General features: G+C 41.1%; 1 protein-coding gene across 8 annotated transcripts; it reads right to left on the minus strand.

Moving 5' to 3' along the window:
* Positions 1–457: 457 nt before the first annotated feature.
* LOC138153600 (myelin-oligodendrocyte glycoprotein-like) lies at positions 458–15,361 on the minus strand. Of its 8 annotated transcripts, XM_069077826.1 has the most exons (7): positions 15,175–15,361; positions 13,611–13,697; positions 12,925–13,266; positions 6,024–6,137; positions 4,141–4,257; positions 3,707–3,869; positions 458–910 (listed from the first exon to the last, which is right to left on the minus strand). In XM_069077826.1, the coding sequence occupies exons 2-6, from the start codon at positions 13,693–13,695 to the stop codon at positions 3,739–3,741; spliced, it is 789 nt and encodes a 262-aa protein (XP_068933927.1). In that variant the 5' UTR covers positions 13,696–13,697; positions 15,175–15,361; the 3' UTR covers positions 458–910; positions 3,707–3,738. The 8 variants fall into 8 exon arrangements, with proteins under 8 accessions (XP_068933927.1, XP_068933929.1, XP_068933930.1 ...); XM_069077828.1 differs by lacking the exon at positions 6,024–6,137; XM_069077829.1 differs by lacking the exon at positions 4,141–4,257.
* Between the last annotated feature and the right edge of the window lie 5,306 nt (positions 15,362–20,667).

Here is a 20,667-nt window from a genome sequence, read left to right on the forward strand (position 1 = left end):
AGGCTAGGTTAAGAGTAAGAGATTTGGGCCTAGTTATAATGAAAGGCTTATGGCCTCAGGAAAATGACTCATCAAGTGGTAAGATTCAATCAGAATTCAAGGGGCTTCCCAGAGCCTGTGAACCCCATCACCAGGCACTGTGCCAAGCACTAGGGTTACAAAGGAAAGAAAAAAATAGGGACCCTATCCTCAAGAAGCTCACATTCTAATGGGGGAGACAACATACAAAAACTTGTAGATACAAGATATATACAGGGTAATCTCAGATGGAAAACATTAGGAGTTGGGAGACAGGTTGAAGGACCAGGAAAAGCAGAAAGTGAATTTTAGACTGTGGCTGGAAGAAAGTCAGGGAAGCTAGGGTATGGAGGTGAGGAGGCAGATCATGCCGGGCATGGAGACAGAGAGAATTGGGAGACAGGATATTTTTTGTTCATAAACAGTCAGAAGGCCAATGACACTGACCACTGAATTTTATTTTATTTTTTTAAGCAATCAGGGTTAAGTAACTTGCTCAAGGTTACATGGCCAGGTGTTTCTGGGTGGGTAATAAGTGTCTGAACCCGGATTCGATCCACATGTTATCCTGACATGTCTTCTTACTCCTTGCTACTTGGCCGCCCCAGACCACTGAATTTTAGGAAGACCATTTTGATAGTTGTATGGAGGACAGATTTGAGTGGGGAGACTTGAGGGGAGGAGATGCACACTAGAGGGCAAACTTCCTCAGGCTCACTCTCCACACAAGACAAATAAGGGTGATAAAGAATCTCTTCTGTAACTCAAGGTATCCTCTTATGACCCAGCAGCAGAGGGCTAATCAGGAGAAAGTGGTTTGAGTTCCCATCAGAGTCACACTTCAGTGGTAAAATCAGCACATTTATGATTCTGCATGATATGCCTCATTCATCTAGGAAAAGACACAAGATCAGAGATGCATTGGAATCAGCCTCCAGTCCCTCCTCTCCAGCATCCTATCTTCAACAAAAGCAAGGAGAGATGTTTTGCTTATTTATTAGGGTTTTCCTTCCTAGTGCCATCCTTATTGGTTACTAGGCAAGATAAGGAGTTTTTCTCCCCTACTCTGCTGATACAGGCACAGAATTCACCAGGTAATCAATCAATGAACCCAAAATGCAACCACAAAGTTAATGCAAGTGTTGAGGAATTTTTTTTTTACTATAACCTTACAATGTTTGAATAAGTCCTTAAGCAATTTTTATAGGACTATAGGGCCTTGGCCATTGGATGAAAAAAATATATCACAGAGGAAACCCCTTGTGACTGGCTGAATCAGTGACACTTCTTGAACCTCTAAAGGAAAACAGCAAGCCATATGGGTTCAGGCTTGAGACTATTTTGTTGGGGAGGAGCCTGTGGGAGTGGGGATGGGGTAGAAGGGGTTATTCTTCCTCCATCACCCCCAACCAACAACCAAGTCACTGGACCTATTGGGCCAATAGGATAAAATACATGAATCTGGGAGTGAAAACAGCCCCCTCCGCCAGGACAGACATGGATACAGAGAGGGTACTTGAGGGAAGAAGCAGCTTGAAGCATAATGTAGATGTATAAGATAATGCAGAAGATGGATTAAAAAAGAAATTAGGGGAATTCACCTGAACAGTCTTCCCAGCAGAGATCTGTGCTCTGACTGCAAGAGCACTTTACCAAGTAAGAAAGAAAGAAAGAAAGAAAGAGAGAAAGAGAGGAAGAAAGAAAGGAAGGAAGGAATGTAAAACAAAGACAGAAAGAAAAAAGAAAGACAGAATATAAAAGGAAGAAAAAAGAAAGGAAGGAAGAAAAGAAAGAAGTCAAGAGAAAGAAGAAAAGATAAAGGAAAGAGAAAGAAAGAAAGAAAGAAAGAAAGAAAGAAAGAAAGAAAGAAAGAAAGGATTTTGATAACTGGAAGTGTGTTACACTATGCCATGTGTATACTACATGTGTGCCTCAGCAGCAATGCACTGTAAGTTTGAACTCATTCTCCCCATGGAAACTGTGTATTTGTTGAAGATTTTGCCTCATGTTTTTTTTGGAGGGGAATGTTTTATACCCACTATTACTGAGTCATCTTAGTAGATGCCTTGGTTTAAAGCTAACGAAATGAACTGACTGATTATCAGTGGTAAGCACATTAATGAAGACTCCTCAGTTAGGATCATCCCTAGAATCTGAGGCATCAATTTCTTTCAGGAGACCCAATCTGAGATAATGAGTGCATGTTGGATGTACCCCAGAGGGTCTCTTACACAAATACCCTCACCTCTCTTTAAAGATTTCTGCATACATACTGAGGCTGAAATATTTGTAAGACTCTATCGTGGACTAAGTTGTAGAGTAGAGATTGTCATTTTCCTTAGGGAGCTCAGTCAATCTGGGGAAACATAATATAAATGTATAGAAAGATGAATAACACAGGTTGATAAAGTCCATAGTGAGAGGTCCATACAATTAAGGGCAAAGGAAGGCATAGGATAGAAGGATCTCTGAAGATCTGAGTGATTTTGAAGATGTGGGTTTGGGGCTGAACCTTGATGGATAGATAAGATTTGGAGAAATGAGGAGGAAAGGGAGGAACATTCAAGTCAAGGAGAAGAGGGCAAGGAAAGGCTTGGAGGTTGGACTCAGGGCACAGTGAGTGAACCGGTTTGGCTGAAGCATAGAGTATGTGAATGGGGGCAATTGGAAATAAAGTATATTGGAATGGATTTTGGGTGGCCTTGAATGCTAGTCTATGGAGTTTGGATTCTATACTGTTGGCACTAGGGGTCACAGATGGTCCTCAGAGCAGAGGATGGACATGATGTTATTTCATATGTTTATCTTGTCTCACCAATACAACTGTATGTTACCTGAGAGTGAGTCACATCTCATACAACTCTTAATCACTCAGACTGCCCAGAACACAGGGAGGGAACACAGACTTTGGTTGAGTGGATTGAGGGATGTGGGTTCTAAGGGTTCTAAGTCCATCAGAGGCTAGGGAATCCAGAAGGGGACTGAGATACTAAAACACTAGCCAGGAAACAGGGATTGTAGGGCCTCATACCCTCTCCTACTCCCTTGAAACTGCTAAGTTTTGTTTTAGCTAATTTTCTTTCTGTTGCTCCAGACTTCCTGGTGTCAGGATTCATAACAAAAGGAACCTTTCTGAATCCTCCTTAAGGCTTGTGCTTTCCCTCTGGTGATTAACTTCACTGTCTATTCACTACATTTATCCTGGTCTATACTTTGACTAAGCACAGTGCCCAGCAGTAATACATACTTAATAAATGTGTGTTGATTGATAGATTAATGAGAAACTTGCCTGAGGTCACATAAAAAGTAAATATTAGAGCCAGTTTTCAGAGACACCCGTCCTCTCTCTAAGACACATCTCTCCTCTACAGCAGGAAATCTTTTCAGGGGCAGGATATCCGACCAATTTTGGCTTTCCCTGGAGATTAATTAGGAAAGGATGCTTATGGTCTGGGAGGAGAGTGGGAAAGGGGGGGGGAAGGGAGAGTGCAGAGAGAGACAGACAGAGACAGAGACAAAGAATGAGAAGAGAGACTGAGACACAGAGAGACAGAAAGAGAAAAAAGGAGAGAAAGAGATAGGGAAGGGAAGACAGCATCAGAGAGAGAGAGAGACAGAGAGAAAAAGTCAGAAAGACAAAGACAGACAGAGAGAGAGAGAAGAGAGAAGCAAAAAGGGATCATATTACCTTTTCAGTGACCCAGAAGCAGGAGACATTGCTCATATACCCAGAAAAGGGCAGATGACAAGTAGTCCAATCCCAAGTTTAGCAACAGAGAGATTAACATAGACCAGGAAGATTATCCAAAAGAGCTGGTCCATCCAGTGGAACTTCTCTCTGTAAACAAGTCCTGGGGGTCAAACCCCAAGGTCCATCAGCTGGAGCCCTGTCCTGGAATGTCTGGGTTACTGATTTCTGCTTCCATGAGAGATCTGGCAAGCCCCAGTCTTCTTGAAGAGCAAGCCTAAGGCAGGGCTGCACAAGGTATTCTAAGTCAGGGCAACATGGGAGTGGGATGATTAGGAGAAAGATAAGGCATCAGGGAATTGGGGAGCATTGGATTCTAATTTCTTCTTGTTCCCCTCCCCAAAACACCTTCCCATCTCCCTGCAGCCCTTTACCTCCACATATGTGCAACATCCACAGATAACAAACGGCAAGGCCAATTTCAAATGCTGACATCACAGCCAAGATCCCATTTAACTCCCATGGCCAGGGAAGAATTTGGATAATGTTTTCTGAAAGAAGTGCCAAGGGGTGTGACAGTAACAACACTGACCTTTTTTAATCTCCTCCATCCCTCTCCTCCCCATAAGTTAAGGAAAGACTTCTCCCCCACTCCAAGTTTGCAGTGCCTCTCCCTTAAATTGCCTTATATTCTTTCTTACATATTTTGGATATAATTCAATAGTTGCCTAATTGTTCTCCCCCTCTCAAATCATACCATACTCTAATCCATCCTCTGCAGAGTTGCCAAGGTGCTCTTCCTAAAACAAAGGTCTATGTCACCCCACTACTCAATAAATTACTATATTTGTCAGGTAAAGCTCTTCTCAACCTTGCCCCTTCCTACCTTTTCATCCTCTAAACATATTCCAGACCTTTCTTTACTCCCTCTCTCACCTAGCCATACTGTCCTGCCCATTTCTTACAACTCCCCTCTTTATGCTTTTGCACAGGCTGTCCCCCATGTCTGGAATGCTGTCCCTGCTTTCCTGTGCAGATTGAGGTTAAAGAAAGGGACAGGGAGCTTCTACCACTCTAACCCAGGACACAGCAGAAAGTTTGCCTATATAGTTGGGACTTCATCCACATTGGCTGAATAAAAGTGATTAAGCTCTGAAGGCAATTAAGGATTTGCCAATGAAGCAGTGTGTAAGGAGTGCATTCTATATATGGGCAATACCTGTGTAAATACATGGTGGTGGGTAATAGCATGGTGAGTGTAGAGAACACTTCTGAGTGACTGTAATGCATAATGATGAAGGGGAGTAATGGGAGGAAAGTCTAGACTAGAACAGGACTCAGGTTAAATAGCAGTTTATCTGAAAAAAAAAAACTACCTATAGTGGACAGCAAGCTTAATATGAGTAAGCAGTGTGATGTGGCAGCTGAAGAAAACAATTAGATTTTGGGTTTCAGTAAGAGACTACTTTCAGGACGATGGAGAGAATCATGTTCCTGTACTGTGTTGCCAGCAGCCCTCATCTGGATTAATGCTCAGTCTAGGAGCTGTAGTCTAAGAAGGATGTTGATAATCTGACAAGTGTTTAGAGGAGGGTATCCAGGCTGGTGAGGGGCCTTGGATACTTGCCATATAAGGATCAGATAAAGGAACTGGGAAAGTCTATAATTAGCCTGGAGAAGAGAAGATTCAGGGGGACATATGAATAGTCTTCAAGTTTTTGAAGGGTTATTCTGCAGAAGAGAGATTAGATTAGTTCTGTTTGCCCCAGTAGGCAGAACCCAAAACAATGCATGGACATTTCAAAGGGACAAATTTAGCTTTGTCCTAATAATGAAAGCTACCGAAGCATGGAATGGGCTACCTTGGTAAGCAGTGAGTTCCCCTTTCTTTGAGGTCTGAATGATGGATCACTTGTGTGTGTTATAGTCTTCATTTTGCATATGGGTTGTACTAGATTGCTACTGAAGTCCTTTCCAATACTGAAATTCAGTGATTTTAGACCTGTAGGGAATTCTTAAATCTCTCAGGGCCCCTCTGCTGATCACGTACTGTGTATATGTGGAGAAGGGAAAGTTGGGGATGGGGGAGAATAGTGACTTTGAGAGGAAGGGCGTGTTGGATGGAGTAACTTTATGGTAAGGCTCTGGAGGGAGTGACCTATGGGAGATTTTTGGAGACTCCAAGAGGTGGAGTCATTAGTAGCTGAGGGATGGCTAAGAAGCCAGGACTCTGACTTCTCATCTCCTTTTTTGCCCTTCCTGGTAAGATCTGCCCAAGTATGTTGGAGAGCTGCTTTCAACTCCCCCTTATAGTTACCTCTGTCTCGTAGGATGAAAACCACAGAAATGACAAATGACAGAACCCTCTCTGCAATAATGATCTCAATGAAGATGACCAACCAAGGTCTCACCTCTTGCTTGACTCCCTCACCTATGAGGAAATGGTTCAATCATTACCTTGGAACATTAGCTTTCTGTCACATGACAGCCTATTTGACTACATTAATAAGAAGATTATAATAATTTTATCAAGTAGGAATTCCATTGCCATTAAAAGGAGTCCAAAATAGCCTAAAAAGCTCCCTGTCTGCTTGACTTGCCAGGCAGAGAAAAGGGATCTTCAATTATGCCTTCTTTACTGGTTCCTTCTCTGCTGCCTTCAAATACAACCAAGCCTCACCAACTTTTCAAAAATTCTCATTCTCACTATTACTATCGCTGATTGCCATCATCCCATAGCTCTCTTCCTTTTCTTAACCTACTTTCCCATCTATACACAATACTTAGGAGTTTCATGTACACATTGTTAAAGGGCATCCTTGAGAGGGCATTAGTAGGGAACAGGAAGACTTTAGACCAATGACGATCATATCTTTATAATTGTTCCAATTAATAAAATATGTAGAGAATACGCAATGTTACTGGACTTTCTTTTGATTATGAAAAAGCATTTGATTTGGAATAGCAAAACACAGTTTTGTTTTTTTTTTGCTTTTTGGAGGGCGATTGGGGTTAAGTGACTTGCCCAAAGTCAGATGGCTAGTAAGTGTGTCAAGTATCTGAGGCCAAATTTGAACTCAGGTCCTCCTGACTCCAGGGCCCATGCTCTATTCACTGTGCCACTTAGCCGCCCCTAAAACAGTTTTTTTTTTCATTTTTCAAATGCTTTATTAACTTCTGATTTATATCATTCATTTCTACCAGATTTTGAGTTACAAATTTTCTCCCCATTTTCCCCCTACCCACCACCCCAAAATAGCAGTCCCACAGGATATTCCCTCCTCCAATCTGCTCTCTCCCATACCCCCTTTGATTTTTCCAGTAGGGCATGGTGGATCTCTATGCCCCAGTGCCTGTATATCTTATTTCCCAATTACATGTAAAATAGTATTAATAATAGTATATATATATATATATTTATAATTATTATTTTTTTAAACATTTGATTTTAAAACTTTCAATTCCAGATTCATTCCCTTCCTCCCTAGTCACTCACCCTTACTGTGAAGATAAGCAGTTTAGTATAGGTTGTACATGTGTAGCAAATGCAAAACATTAACATAGTAGATATATTGTAAAAGACTGGCTATATTTCCCTCCTTCCTATCCCACTTCCCACTTGTTCTGTTCTCTACTTTGATCCCATCCCTTTTCAAAAGTGGGTGCTTCCAACTACCCTCCCCTCAACTTGTCCTCCCTTCCATCATCTCCCTTCCCATCCCCTTCCCCCCTACACTCCTGTAGGGTGAGATACCCTATTTAGTGTGTATTTCATTCCCTTCCCAAGCCAAATTCAATGAGAATAAGGTTGATCCATTCCCTTTTGCCTTCCTATTCTTCCCCTCCATTGTACCCATTTTCCCTTGCCTCTTCTATATGAGATAATTTACCTCATTCTGTCTCTCCCCATCTACTCTCATTATATTCCTCTCTCACCTCTTAATTTCATTTTTTAAGTATTATCTCTTCCTATTAAGTTGGTCCTGTGCCCTCTATCTATGTATACCTATATACATATACATACACATTCACATATGTATTCATACACCTGTATACCCTCCAATAGAGACATATATATATATATTTCTATTCCCTTCAACTATTTTCATACTGAGAAAAGTTTCATCAATTACAATTATTGTTTTTCCATGTAGGAATGTTAATAGTTCAACTTTGATAAGTTCCTTATGATTTCTTTTCCCTGTTTACCTTCTTATGCTTCTCTTGCTTCCTGTATCTGAATGTCAAATTTTCTATTCAACTCTGGTTTTTTCGGAAAGAATGCTTGAAAGTCCTCTATTCCACTGAATGACCATATTTCCCCCTGAACATGATACTCAGTTGTGCTGGTGGTTTTTGGTTTTAATCCCAACTCTTTTGCCCTCCAGAATATCATATTCCAAGCCCTTTGATCCCTCAGTGTAGTAGCTGCCAGATCCTGAGTTATCCTGATTGTGTTTCCACAATATTCAAATTGTTTCATCCTGGCTGCTTGTAATATTCTCCCTTTGATCTGGGAATTTTAGAACCTGGCTGTAATATTCCTAGGAGTTTTCTTTTTGGGATCTTTTTCAGGAGGTGGTCTGTGGATTTTTTCAACCTATATTTTGCCCTCTGGTTCTAAAACATCAGGGCAGTTTTTCTTGAGAATTTCTTGGAGGATGGTTTCTAGGTTTTTTCTTTGATCATGGCTTTGAGGTAGTCCAATAATTTTTAAATGATCTCTCCTGGATCTATTTTCCAGGTCAGTGGTTTTTCCAATGAGATATTTCACATTGCCTTCTATTCTTTCATTTGTCCGGATCTGTTTAACAGCATCTTGATTTCTCATAAAGTCATTAGCTTCCATTTGCTCCAATCTAATTCTGAAGGAATAATTCTCCTCAGTGAGCTTTTGAGATTCTTTTTCCATCCGGCAAATTCAGCTTTTTAAGGCATTCTTCTCCTCATTGCCTTTTTGAGCCTCTTTTGCCATTTGAGTTAGTCTATTTTTTAAGGTGTGATTTTCCTCAGTCAGGCTGTTGACTCTCATTTTGTAGTTTTCTTGCATTGTTCTCATTTCTCTTCCCAATTTTTCCTCCACTTCTCTTATCTGCTTCTTAAGGTCCTCTATGGCTTGTAACCAGCTTGTATTTTCCTTTGAAGCTTTTGGTGCAGGAGTTCTGACTTCACTATCTTCCTCCTGTTCCATGCTTTGATCCTTTTTGTCCCCAAAATAGGAGTCTAATGTTGGATTCTTCTGTTTGCTTTGCTTCCTTTGCCTGGTCATGTTGCCACTCAATTACTTGACTTTTGGGCTTTTTGCCACAGTAGGACTCTGCTACTAGACAGGGGAATTTCGTACCAAATGCTGGGGTTTTCTCAGCTGCTGGGTGCCATCTCTAAAGTTAGTTGGGTGCCATCTCTAAAGCCTCCACATGCTCTGGCAAGCTGGTCACACACCCCAGGACCTCTAGACCTCAATCCAGATCCACACAGGTTAAAGCAAGAGTGATTATCCCTCAGACTGGTTGCTTAGTCCTCCTACACTCTGAAGGCCAGGAGCTGAAGCTGCCATATGGTGGCAGCTGCACAGCAGCCCTCAGCAGCTTCTTGCCCCAGGGGCAAAAGCCAACATACTCCCAACTTCTGGATTCCAAAGTCTACACTGCACTGACCTCTCACTTTGTCCTTAGCATCTATGTGTTGATAATTCTGGACTGCCACAGCTGCTGCTGATCTGGAGTCCCGGAGTCCCTCTGGCTTGTGGCTGGTCAGGCTTGCCCTGGGGCTAAAACCTCGGTGTGGAGCTGGGCTCGGAGGGCTGTGCTGGCCAATGCCTGCCAGCCTGCCGGGCTGTCCTCAGCAGGAGGTTAGCTTCTCTGTGTCATTTTGTGGATTCTGTAGCTCCAAATTTGTTCAGAGTCCCCTTTTACATGGATTGGAGGTGGTGAGAGCCAGAGCCACATGGAGCTCCTATTTCTACTCTGCCATCTTGACTCCACCCCCCTAAAACATAGTTTTCAGCTTCTCTTCTGACAAAGTGCCTCCCCTTAATAGACCAAAATCATCCAAGCTTCCTTTTAAGGCATAATAAGAGAAATAATCTTGTTCAGTAGTGTTCTAATCATAAACACTGATCAGGCAAGGTATATAACAAAGAAGTTTATGTTGGTCAAAGGCATCAGCATAGTGATAGAAGAGATAGTAAAAAGAGTATCATTTTCATTATTGGGGGAGATACAGAGAAATGAGTATTTCAGTAATAAAAGAAGATATTTTCCAGAATGAGAATGTGATAGCCTCACCATCATCTACTTTGGTTGTACCACATTTGGATGTGCTGTTAGGCTCTTGGAATTGCAATAATACTAATAAAATTCATCTGAATACTGCTTTATGATTTACAAAATACTTTCCTCACAACAACCCTTTGAGGTTAATAGGACATGTATTATTTGTAAGGTCCAGAGAGATGATGTCTTGTCTGTGGTCACATAAGATTGTAGATGGGGTCCATGGGTCTTCTGATTAATTTTCAGTTCTCTTCTTTGTCACAAAAGACATTGAAAAGTTAGACAAGAACCAAGGGTTTGGAGGGTATTGGAGACCATATCATCAGAGGATCATCAATAAAATTCTTAACTTTAGATATCTTGACACCATCTAGTCTAAGGCAATAATGAGAGAATGCAAGGAGATAAATATACTTACATAGGTATTTTTGGAATCCAACAGGATGTAAGCCATGAGTGGAATACAGTGATTGAAAAGTATAGATTGAAAAAGAACAGATTTGATAAAAGGAGTGATGCAGTAGTGTTGTATAGTATGAAGAAAGACTCCTATGAAAATAAATAGCATCCCTTATGGCATAGGATGCTAGACTTGAATCCAGGAAGACTAGTGTTCAAATCCTGTCTCTGACACTAAGCCACTTGACCACAAAAAAGTCATTTAACCACTGAGTCATAGAAGATTCTTTAAGACTTACCTACTAAGTTTTTTATGGGTTATGCCATTTAAATGGACAGCTGGATGATGAGAGCTTTGTCTGGAATCAGAAGAATCTGAGTTCAAATACAACCTCAGACACTGATTAGCTGTGTGAACCTGAGCAAGTAACTCAACCCTGTTTGCCTCAGTTTCCTCATCTATAAAGTGAGCTTGAGAAATAAATAGGAAACCACTCCAGTATCTTTGCTAAGAAAAGCCTGAATGGGGTCTGAAGAGTCAGACATGATTGAAAATGACTGAAGAGCAACAATACCCCCACTCTACAGTTGAAGAACCTTATGAAAACAGAGGTCAAGTGACTTTCCCAGTGTAGCACAGCCACTAAGTGTCTGAGGCTAGATTTGAATTCCAGTCTTTCTGCCTCCAAGCTGTGAGCTCGATCCACTGCACTACTAACTGCCTCTATGTTGAATATATTGAAGGAATTAATGGATATGCCTGGAAATCTGTTGAAAAAAAGACTGGGATGGAGGGGAGACTGAGGGGTCCTCATTGGGGAAAAGCCATAATATACAGTAACAAGTGAAAAGCCAATAACTTAAACTCTGTGAAAGGTGGAAGCCCAGATATGGTGACCTGTTAAAATAATAATTTAGATACTGATTCATAACTCACATAATATGTCTAGTAACAACCATAACAGGGCCACAGTGCCAATTTGTGACCAGTACACAAACTCTGTGTTGAGACATTCACCCAATAACATTGGCATAACACCCGTACTCTGAAATGAGCTCATTACTAAGCAGAAATTCCAAAATATCCATCAATCAGTAGCAATGTACTCTATTACTCCTCCTTCCTTTGTCTGTTTTCTGCAATTACCACTGGGCTTTCCTGGGATCTTTGCAGGGATCCATCAATGATCTGGGCACTGCCCCAGGCTGCAGATTATCTTAGCTATTGATAGGGATCCATCATACTGGCCCCCATTGTAACTAACCCAATTGATTAAACTACAGCCTATAATCAAACTAGAGCTCCTTGACAATACCCTTTGGTATTGAACTTGTCCCACTGTTTGGGAGGGAGAAGCAGGATTCCCTAGGTGGGAGAATTCTGGACCTTGCATCAAGATAATGGGGAATGGAAGAGGGTAACATAGAGGAGAAAGGGAAGGAAGAGGACAGTTATACAATGACTGCTCAAATACAGATTTAAGGTTCTTCTTGAAGAGAACACACACACACACACACACACACACATGCACACACACACACACACACACACGCACACATGCCAGAACAGAAAGCTCCCCTCAACTTATCAAAATGGATAGTAACTGTTCATTTTTTTGTGACTTGTGACTTGAGCACAAACAACACAACCAGAAGTAACCTAAAAAGTATCACCAACAATTATCATCTTGGACAGGAAACTAAAGGTCAAAGGGTCATGGATTATGTTTCCCTTACAGCTGTCTCTTGAAGGAAAAAATGATAAGAGTGAAGTAAGGTGATAGTAAGAGAGTACCTAATGAATTTAAGTCACTTGGCCCCGATGAACTACGTCCTCACGGCCTGAAAAAACTGACAGATGCAATTCCTAAATATTAATATCCAGTGATATTTGAATGATTGCAGTAAAAGGAAGGGTGTACCACAAGATTAGAGAAGGACAAGTGTCTGATTTTCAAGAAAAGAGAAAAGAAGAATCTGAAAATTATAGGCTCATGAACTTGATTTTGTTGGGAAAATTAAGAAAAAAATGAAAGAGATGGTTGGTGAACAGAAATGATTGCCAAGAGCCAGCATGACTTTGTTGAGAACAAGTAATATCAGACTAACCTCATTCCCTTTTTTGATAGAATTACCAAACTAGTAGATGAGGGAAATGCTGTGGATATAGTTTACTTAGATTTTAGCAAAGCTTGTGACCAAGTATATCATACCAGTCCTATGGAGAAGATGGAAAGATAAGGGTTCTTCCTCTACATCCTTCTTCCCTGCTTTCCCTCTCTTACCACCAATGTCCTCTCTCCTTCTCTTTCTTCATTTCCCCATGCTCATTTCCTTTCTCCTTTTTCTTTATCTCTGGCAACCAGTCTTGCAAGGGTGTTTTCAGTTTCTTGCCACGTTTCTGTGTTTCAGACCCCAAGTAGGGCCTCCACTGCCTCCTCTGGCCACTAGCCCCAAGTTGTCATGACTCAGATGGGAAAAACACTCTCCCAACCCTTCATAGAGGAGCTCCAGATTTCCAGAACTACATTCCTAGCTCCTCACCTGAGACACACAGCTCCATGACAGCTTCTTCTTGATGAGAACCATTGTCAAAATGACATTTATACCATCCCTTGTCTGAGGCTCTAATGTTCTGTATCTTCAGGGTGACATTTCCACTAGTGATGCCATCTCTCACCAGCTTTGTCCTCCCTCGGTAATCAGGGCTTTGGTCTTTAAACTTATCCTCCCCTTCTTCATAGTGATGCACGATTTGTAGTGATCGGAACCAAATCACTTTCATGTGCTGAGCATTCTCCTGGGGAGAAAGGTGACATGGTAGGGCTGCTTCTCCCCCTACCTGGGCTTGGATGGGTTCTGTAGGTCCAATCACTGAGAACTTCTCTATTGAAGAAGAAAGGAAGAAGGGAGAGGTGTTCAGAGAGGGAAAATGCAGAAAGTGGGAGGGAGAGTGGGGAATCTATAAAGGGGGAGAGAAAGGCATCTGGAGAGGTGAAGGGACAGAGTCCATGGAGGGAATCAGGGAAGAAAGGACAGGATGATGAGGATATTGAGAAAGCTTCAGGAAGGAGAGAAGAGAAACTGGGATGTAATTGGAAGGGTTGGTGTTTAATGAGGGAATGACTTAGAAAGTAATGGGGGTGATATGAGAGGGCAAAATCTCCCTAGGTTTATCTTTCCAAACCAAACTGATAAATCTGGAAAGCCAGACAAACAAATTCTCCTACCTGAGGCCAATGTGTAAGTCTCAAGGAAGAGGAATATGAGTAAGCTGAAGAGAAAGGAGCTTGAAGGATTAACAATCTCCATCATACCTGAGGGGAGAATACATCAGAGAGAGGATATTTATGTCAGGGAGGGATTGTGTCAGTGCATCAGTCTCGTGACATCCTACCCAGGCAGGCCCATGATAATGGGAGAAGCACTTAGAAAGTGAAGCCTTTGATTTATCCACCTTCCATTCCTCCTAGGCTATTCCTCCCTTCCTCTTCTTCTAGGTTCATTTCCACTCACCTCCTTACTCCTTCTCCTACTCTTTCCTCAGCCTGATATGTCTGGACTCACCCTTTCCATCCTTTCAGTTCTTTCCCTCTCGCTGAGCCTTGGCCCTCCAGGGAGGCTGTTATGACTGCCTTAGTCCATAGGAATCTCTCTACTAAGGAAGATATAGCACAGCGATACACCACTAATTTCTTATCTGGGGACTAGTGGCCATTTCCAGGCATCCTGGTCTGTATCTTGCCACTTTCTCAGAGAAAGTGAGGCTTGGGACTTCACAGAGCCATCGCTCACTGAAATTCAATTCACTTGCAAGTCATGGCATCACCTTCCTGTTATCATGGTCTTCTTTGAGAAGGAAGGACAAACAACAACCTATGAGTAGTTCAGGCTGCCTTACTTGGGACCCAACTGACCAGTTCCAGTTGGGCAATGCAGTTTCTTCCTTCCTTCCTTTGTTCCTACCTTTGGTAATTAGCTTCTTCCTTCGTTCCTTCCTTCATTTGTTTATTTCTTCCTTTCTCCCTTCCCTTCCCTTTCCTTCTCTTCACTTCCCTTTCATCATTTCTCTCCCCCTGCCCGCATAAGGTATCATACTCTTACCTGCCAGTGCTTTGCCCAAAGGAATGTAACTTCTGAAGGCTGAAACCTAGGAAGATATCTTGGGGTTTTACAGGCTAAATTTCTTTCCTAAAGACCATACCTTAAAACAAATTCACTTTGGCTCTCATTGATTGGCCAACAATAGATCCCAGTGAAAACCCATTTAATGGTCACTGTTTGGGTCCTGATGGCTCACACTTAATGTAAATAGTAACTGTTTCTATTTTGGCCAGAAACCCTGAGGGTCTTCCCCTTCCAGGTGAATTTTTTTTTATTAGGTGAAAGAGGCCATTCCTTGGCTTATTTCTTACCTAGCCTTAGTCACTGAATGGCCACTGCTTCAGTCAAAGTGAGAACTTGGAAAGACCTTAGCTTAAAAAGGCCTTAAAAAGATCTCTCACTACATCTGGGGCCATCTCCCATCATCCCAATCTATATCTTGCCACTTGACCCAGATGGCTCTGGAGGAGAAAGTTAGGCTGGTGACTTTGGACAGCCCTACCTCACTTAAATCCAATTCACTTGCAAGTCATGGCATCAACTTCCTGATGTCATATGTGGGTACCAGGGAGGCTTAGATATCTGGGACTAAGGGAAGATTGATTTCTTCCAAGAGGGAGAACCAGGTTGTCTGGCTGAACTCAGGGCAAAATAAGTGTCAGGAGATCTAAGAAGGGAAGCTAGACTTACCTCATAAGCCCCACTGCTTTATCTTTATAACTTGTCCTGTGCAGAGCTGTGCACTGTGTCCTCACACTTCAGGAAATCCACTCCTGTCCTGAAACTGGTAGCAGAAGGTGACTCTGGGGGTACCACTTGGTCCAGAAGTTGGTTCTGCAGTCACAGTTATGTTTTCTGTTCTCTGGAGCTTGTATCCCCACCCCTGAAACCCCACCCCTCATCCTGGGACTGTGTTCTTCTGATAAGCTTAACCCAATGGCATGAGCAGAGATACATAATCCAGAGACCAGTAGCAAGAATGACTTTTATATTGAATTGACTTCTTCCGTGGAAAGCCCCTTCTATGCTGCCAGTCAGACCAAGAACTGAGGTTTAGGACTGAGTCCACTAGAGCAAGATGAAGACTTATCTTATGGGAGGTGTGAAATGAGGGACTTGGGGGCTAGGAGGTGCATGTTATGGGCTAAGGAGACAGTGTTGGGGATGGAAAAAGGCAGGGGTGGGGAATCTGTGGTTTTTAGGCCACATGTGGCCTTCTAGGTCTTTAAGTACAGTTTTTTGACTGAATCAAAATTTTATAGAACAAATCCTTTCATTTTTATTAATATATTTTTGTTCATCTTTTATATTTCCATTTTATTTTTAAAATGAATGTATTAAAAATACAAAAGAATAAAATAAGTTTTAATGAAATTATCCTCCCAGATTGACTGATACAATTAGAACATCAGTAGGCCATAAGGGCTAAATTGACGGCTGCTATGCTCATTATTTAATTCTAACTTACCCTGCCTGACTGGTGCCATGCATGAAACTGGTTGGCTAGAGTTTATGGTGGTTGCATATGCCAGTCTGTTATCAGTTTTTGATAATAGTACACTGTGTTTCTGTTTGAAGTGGAATTTGTGAACAGTTGCACAGCTCAACAGTGTTGTAAAATTCTGTCTGCTTAACAGTCCATAATGTCAAAGAAGACCAAGAGAACTTTGAAGGAAGAAAAATACATTTTTAATGAGGATTGGGAATCGCAATACTATGTTGTTTCTGCTAAAGATAAGATGATTTACTTGCTCTGTAATACTGTAATGTCAACATTAAAGAAATTCAGTGCTCATCAGCACTTATAAGGACCACAAATACTTTAAATTAGAGGGAGAGGTGTGGAAGATTGTATTGCAGAAATTAAAAGATGAAAAGCAAAAGCAAAGACAATTCTTTTAAGCAGGGACAAGACTTGGCAATAATGCCTCTTAAGCAATTTATAAAGTAGCTTATATACTTGGGAAAAAAGGGAAGCCATTCAGTGATGCAGAAATTGTGAAAGTATGCATTGCTAAAGTTGTAAAATGCTTAGAACCTGATGTTTCAAAGTACAAACAATTGCCTTTTTGAAGGGGAACCATAATTAACAGGCAGCATGAATGAGCCTTCAATTTAACAGAACAACTTCATGCACTACTTCAAAAGGAAAATATATATTATTCAATAGCTTTGGATGAATCAACTGATACTACTGACTTAGTACAGATTTTATACTTTGTGTCATAAGGGAAGATTTTCTTTGCTTTAAAGAGTGCTTTGGCTACTCTTGTGGATAGAACACAGTGAATCTTCAACAACTTTCAAGATAACTGTCATGAAATTAGACTGAATTTGGTAAATTTAGTGAGTATATGACAGATGGTGCACCTTCCATGCCAGGAAAACATGGAGGGTTTATGTAGCAGCAAGCACCCCAGTGTCCCCAGGGTGTCTGCCAACATAGGTTCTTGGATCTGTTTTGATAAAGGAAAGCAACTCAAAATGGGTTAACAAGCTTACTTTAATCAGTCAGATGTGTATCATTCACCTAGTTCAGGGGGAAAAGGTCAGCATCCTGAACTTCAAAATATACAGACAGAATTATCAAGACAAAACCAGATCAAGTAGACAGATTTCCAAACTGTCCAACCATTACATCCATACCAAACAACATCTGGGTTTCAAAGCCAGGGGGGCTCTGGACAACAGCTTTCCAGAGTTTCATCTGATCAAATCACAGAACACTTCTCAAAGTGAGCCCCAAAACAAAGCTACACATCAGGGCTTATATAGCCTTCTCCTGGCTCAGGAGAGGAATGTAACAACCTTATTGACTCACTGGCCAATCAAGAAGTATCTACTGAAAAACAAGCCTCCTAAGCCCCAGGCTCCAAGTGCACTTTAGCCTAGGGGCAGGGAAGATCTTTAAATTTACATTCCCTTTACAATTTATTACATAGATAAAAGAAGTATTAATAGGTACAGATGTTCTCATTTCTTTTCATTGTATCTTGCATAAGCAAAATCTCTGTGCTAAAGCTATTATATTAAGTGACACCTTGCATCATTATAAGTATTGTTAACTATATTTATGCAAGGGCAACATGACATTGTCAATTTTGTAACATGCTAAAGTTGAATGATGAGGTATTCAATGTGGATTTGCTGCATCATTCTAAAGTGTATTGGCTATCTCTGGGACAGGTGTTAGCCAAAATTTTATCTCTGCAAGAACAGATAGGTAGGGTGGAGCCAAGATGATTGAGTGAAAGCAGGAGCTTGCTTGAGCTCATCCCCCAATCACCTCCAAATACCTGTAAAAAATGACTCTAAACAAATTTTAGAGCTACAGAACCCACAAAATGACAGAGTGAAACACATCTCCAGCTGAAGACAGCTTGACAGGCTGACAGGAAGTGTCTATTGCACTGGGCTGGGAATGGAGCACAGTCCCATGTGGGCCACACCAGCACAGACTAGCAGGAGCACACCTGAGGGGACTGAATCACTGGAAGCTGTGATGGTTTCCAAACTTCTCAACCCACAAATGCCAAAGACAAAGTAAAAGGTCAGTGGGGGAACTCTGTTGGGCCTTGGTGAGAGAAAAGCATGGTCTGGCCCCCGCCCTGGGGGGAGGCAGAGGTGGTGGTGGGGGCAGCAGCAGCAGCAGCAGCCATGGCTGCTTCTGAAGCTCCAGGCCCACATAAGGTGAGGGAATCAGGCACTTGATCAGAGGGCAATTTCAGGGATCTCTTTGCTAGTGCCGAGGCAGGATTCTCTTGCTTTGCCTTGCTTGGATCTGGGTTGCCGTCTTGGGTGGAAGTCCTAGGGTGAGGATGAGCACTTATGTAGCAGAGCTTGTGGCAGCTGTGGAGAGGGAGTCCTTCTCATAGTTCTGAGGCAGAAAAGAGTGCTTGTGGTCACTCACAGACCAGACCAGGGCCAGGAGGGAGTAAATACCTCTGCTTTGATCATATCACCTTAGAAGAACTGAAAATTTACAGGTGCATAGAAGTATTTCTGACAATAACTGTGCAAACCCCCAGAAATTTAGGACAAAGCATTCATTCTGGAAGCAGAGTCCTATCTTGACAAAGAGCTCAAAAGTCAAGTAATTGGCTGGGAAAATGAACAAACAGAGGAAGAAAAAATCAGACTATAGAATCTTTCTTTGGTGACAAGGAAGGACAAAACACACACCCAGAAGAAGACAGCAAAGTCAAAACTCTCACACCAAAAACCTCCAAAAAAAAAATGAATTGGTTGCAGGCCATGGAGGAGCTCAAAAAGGATTTTGAAGATCAAGTAAGAGAAGTAGAGGAAAAATTGGGAAGAGAAATGAGAGTGATGCAAAAAATCATGAAAAACAAACTAACAGCTTGCTAAAGGATAATACCTTAAAAAATAGACTAACTCGAATGGCAAAAGAAGTCCAAAAAGTCAATGAGAAGAATGCCTTAAAAAGCAGAATTGGTCAAATGGAAAAGGAAGTCCAAAAGCCCACTGAAGAAAACAATTCCTTCAAAATTAGAATGGAGCAAATGGAAGCTAATGACTTTATGAGAAATCAAGATATTATAAAACAGATCCAAAAGAATGAAAAAATAGAAGACAATGTGAAATATCTCATCAGAAAAATGACTGACCTAGAAAATAGATCCAAGAGAAATAATTTAAAAATTTTTGGACTACCTGAAGGCCATGATCAAAGAGAGCCTAAACATCATCTTTCAAGAAATTATCAAGGAAAACTTGCCTGATATTCTAGAACCAGAGGATAAAATAGAAATTGAAAGAATACACTGATCACCTCTTGAAAAAGATTCTTTTCCCCCAAATAGTCCTAGGAATATGGTAGCCAAATTCCAGAGTTCCAAGGTCAAGGAGAAAATATTACAAACAGTCAGGAAGAAACAATTTGAGTATTGTGGAAACACAATCAGGATGACACAAGATCTATCAACTTCTACATTAAGGGAGTGAAGGGCTTGGAATATGATATTCCAGAGGTCAAAGGAGCTAGGAGTAAAACCAAGAATCACCTCCCCAGCAAAACTGAATATAATACTTCAGGGGAAATGGACATTCAATGAAATAGAGGAGTTTCAAGCATTCTTGATGAAAAGACCAGAGCTGAACAGAAAATTTGTCTTTCAAATACAAGAATCAAGAGAAGCATGAAAAGGTAAACAGGAAAGAGAAATCATAAGGAACTTATTAAAGTTGAACTGTTTACATTCCCACATGGAAAGACGGTTTATGTAACTCATAAGACTTTTCTCAGTATTAGGATAGTTGAAGGGAATACATACACACACATACATACATACATACATACATACATACATACACATATGAAGGGATGATATCTAAAAAATAAAATTAAGTGGTGAGAAAGGAATATATTGGGAGGAGAGAGAGATAGAATAAAGTCAATTATCTTACATAAAAGAGGCAAAAGAAAGCTGTTACAATGGAGGGGAAGAGCAGGGAAATGAAAGGGAATGAGTCAACTTTACTCTCATTGAATTTAGCTTAAGGAGGGAATAACATACACACTCATTTGGGTACCTTACCCTATAGGAAAGTAAGGGAGAAGGGGATAAGAGGGGGGGGATGATAGAAGGGAGGGCAAATTGGGGAAGAAGATAGGAGCAAATACTTTTGAAAAGGGACAGGGTAAGAGGAGGAAATAGAATAAATGGGGGGTGGGATAGGATGGAAGGAAATATTGTTAGTCTTTCACAATATGACTCCTATGGAAATGTTTTGCATAACTGCACATATATAAACCTATATTCAATTGCTTGTCTTCTCAATGGGGATGGGTGAGGAGGGAGAGAATCTGGAACTCAAAGTTTTAAAAACAAGTGTTAAAATATTGTTTTTACATGCAACCAGGAATTAAGATATACAGGCAATGGGGTATAGAAATCCATCTTGCCCTACAAGAAAGTAAGAAGGGGATAGGGGGATAGGGAGGTATAGTAGGGAGGACAGACTGAGGTAAGAGGAAATTAGTATGCATGCCATCTTGAGATTGGGGGTAGGAGAGAGATGGGGAGAAAAGTTGGAACTCAAAATCTTGTGGAAATGAATGTTTAAAACTAAAAATAAATAAATAAATTCTGGGGAAAAAAGAACAGATAGTTAAATTTTATGAAGAACAAAATCAGCAGTGTGAATTATTGAAAGAAGATT

The sequence above is a fragment of the Petaurus breviceps genome, unplaced genomic scaffold (assembly GCF_028583685.1).
Source record: "Petaurus breviceps papuanus isolate PSGF00001 unplaced genomic scaffold, PetGlider_PUasm1.0 91011, whole genome shotgun sequence".
In the NCBI taxonomy this organism is placed as follows: Eukaryota; Metazoa; Chordata; class Mammalia; order Diprotodontia; family Petauridae; genus Petaurus; species Petaurus breviceps.

Bases quoted from the DNA above. Each gene is read 5' to 3' on its own strand.
- LOC138153600 (XM_069077826.1), bottom strand. From the start codon at position 13,695: ATGATGGAGATTGTTAATCCTTCAAGCTCCTTTCTCTTCAGCTTACTC. The intron at 6,138-12,924 runs GTGAGGAGCTAG...ATTTCCTCATAG, and splicing joins CATGGAGCTGTGTGTCTCAG to GTGAGGGAGTCAAGCAAGAG. The intron at 3,870-4,140 runs GTAAAGGGCTGC...TTTGACCCCCAG, and splicing joins GATGTTGCACATATGTGGAG to GACTTGTTTACAGAGAGAAG.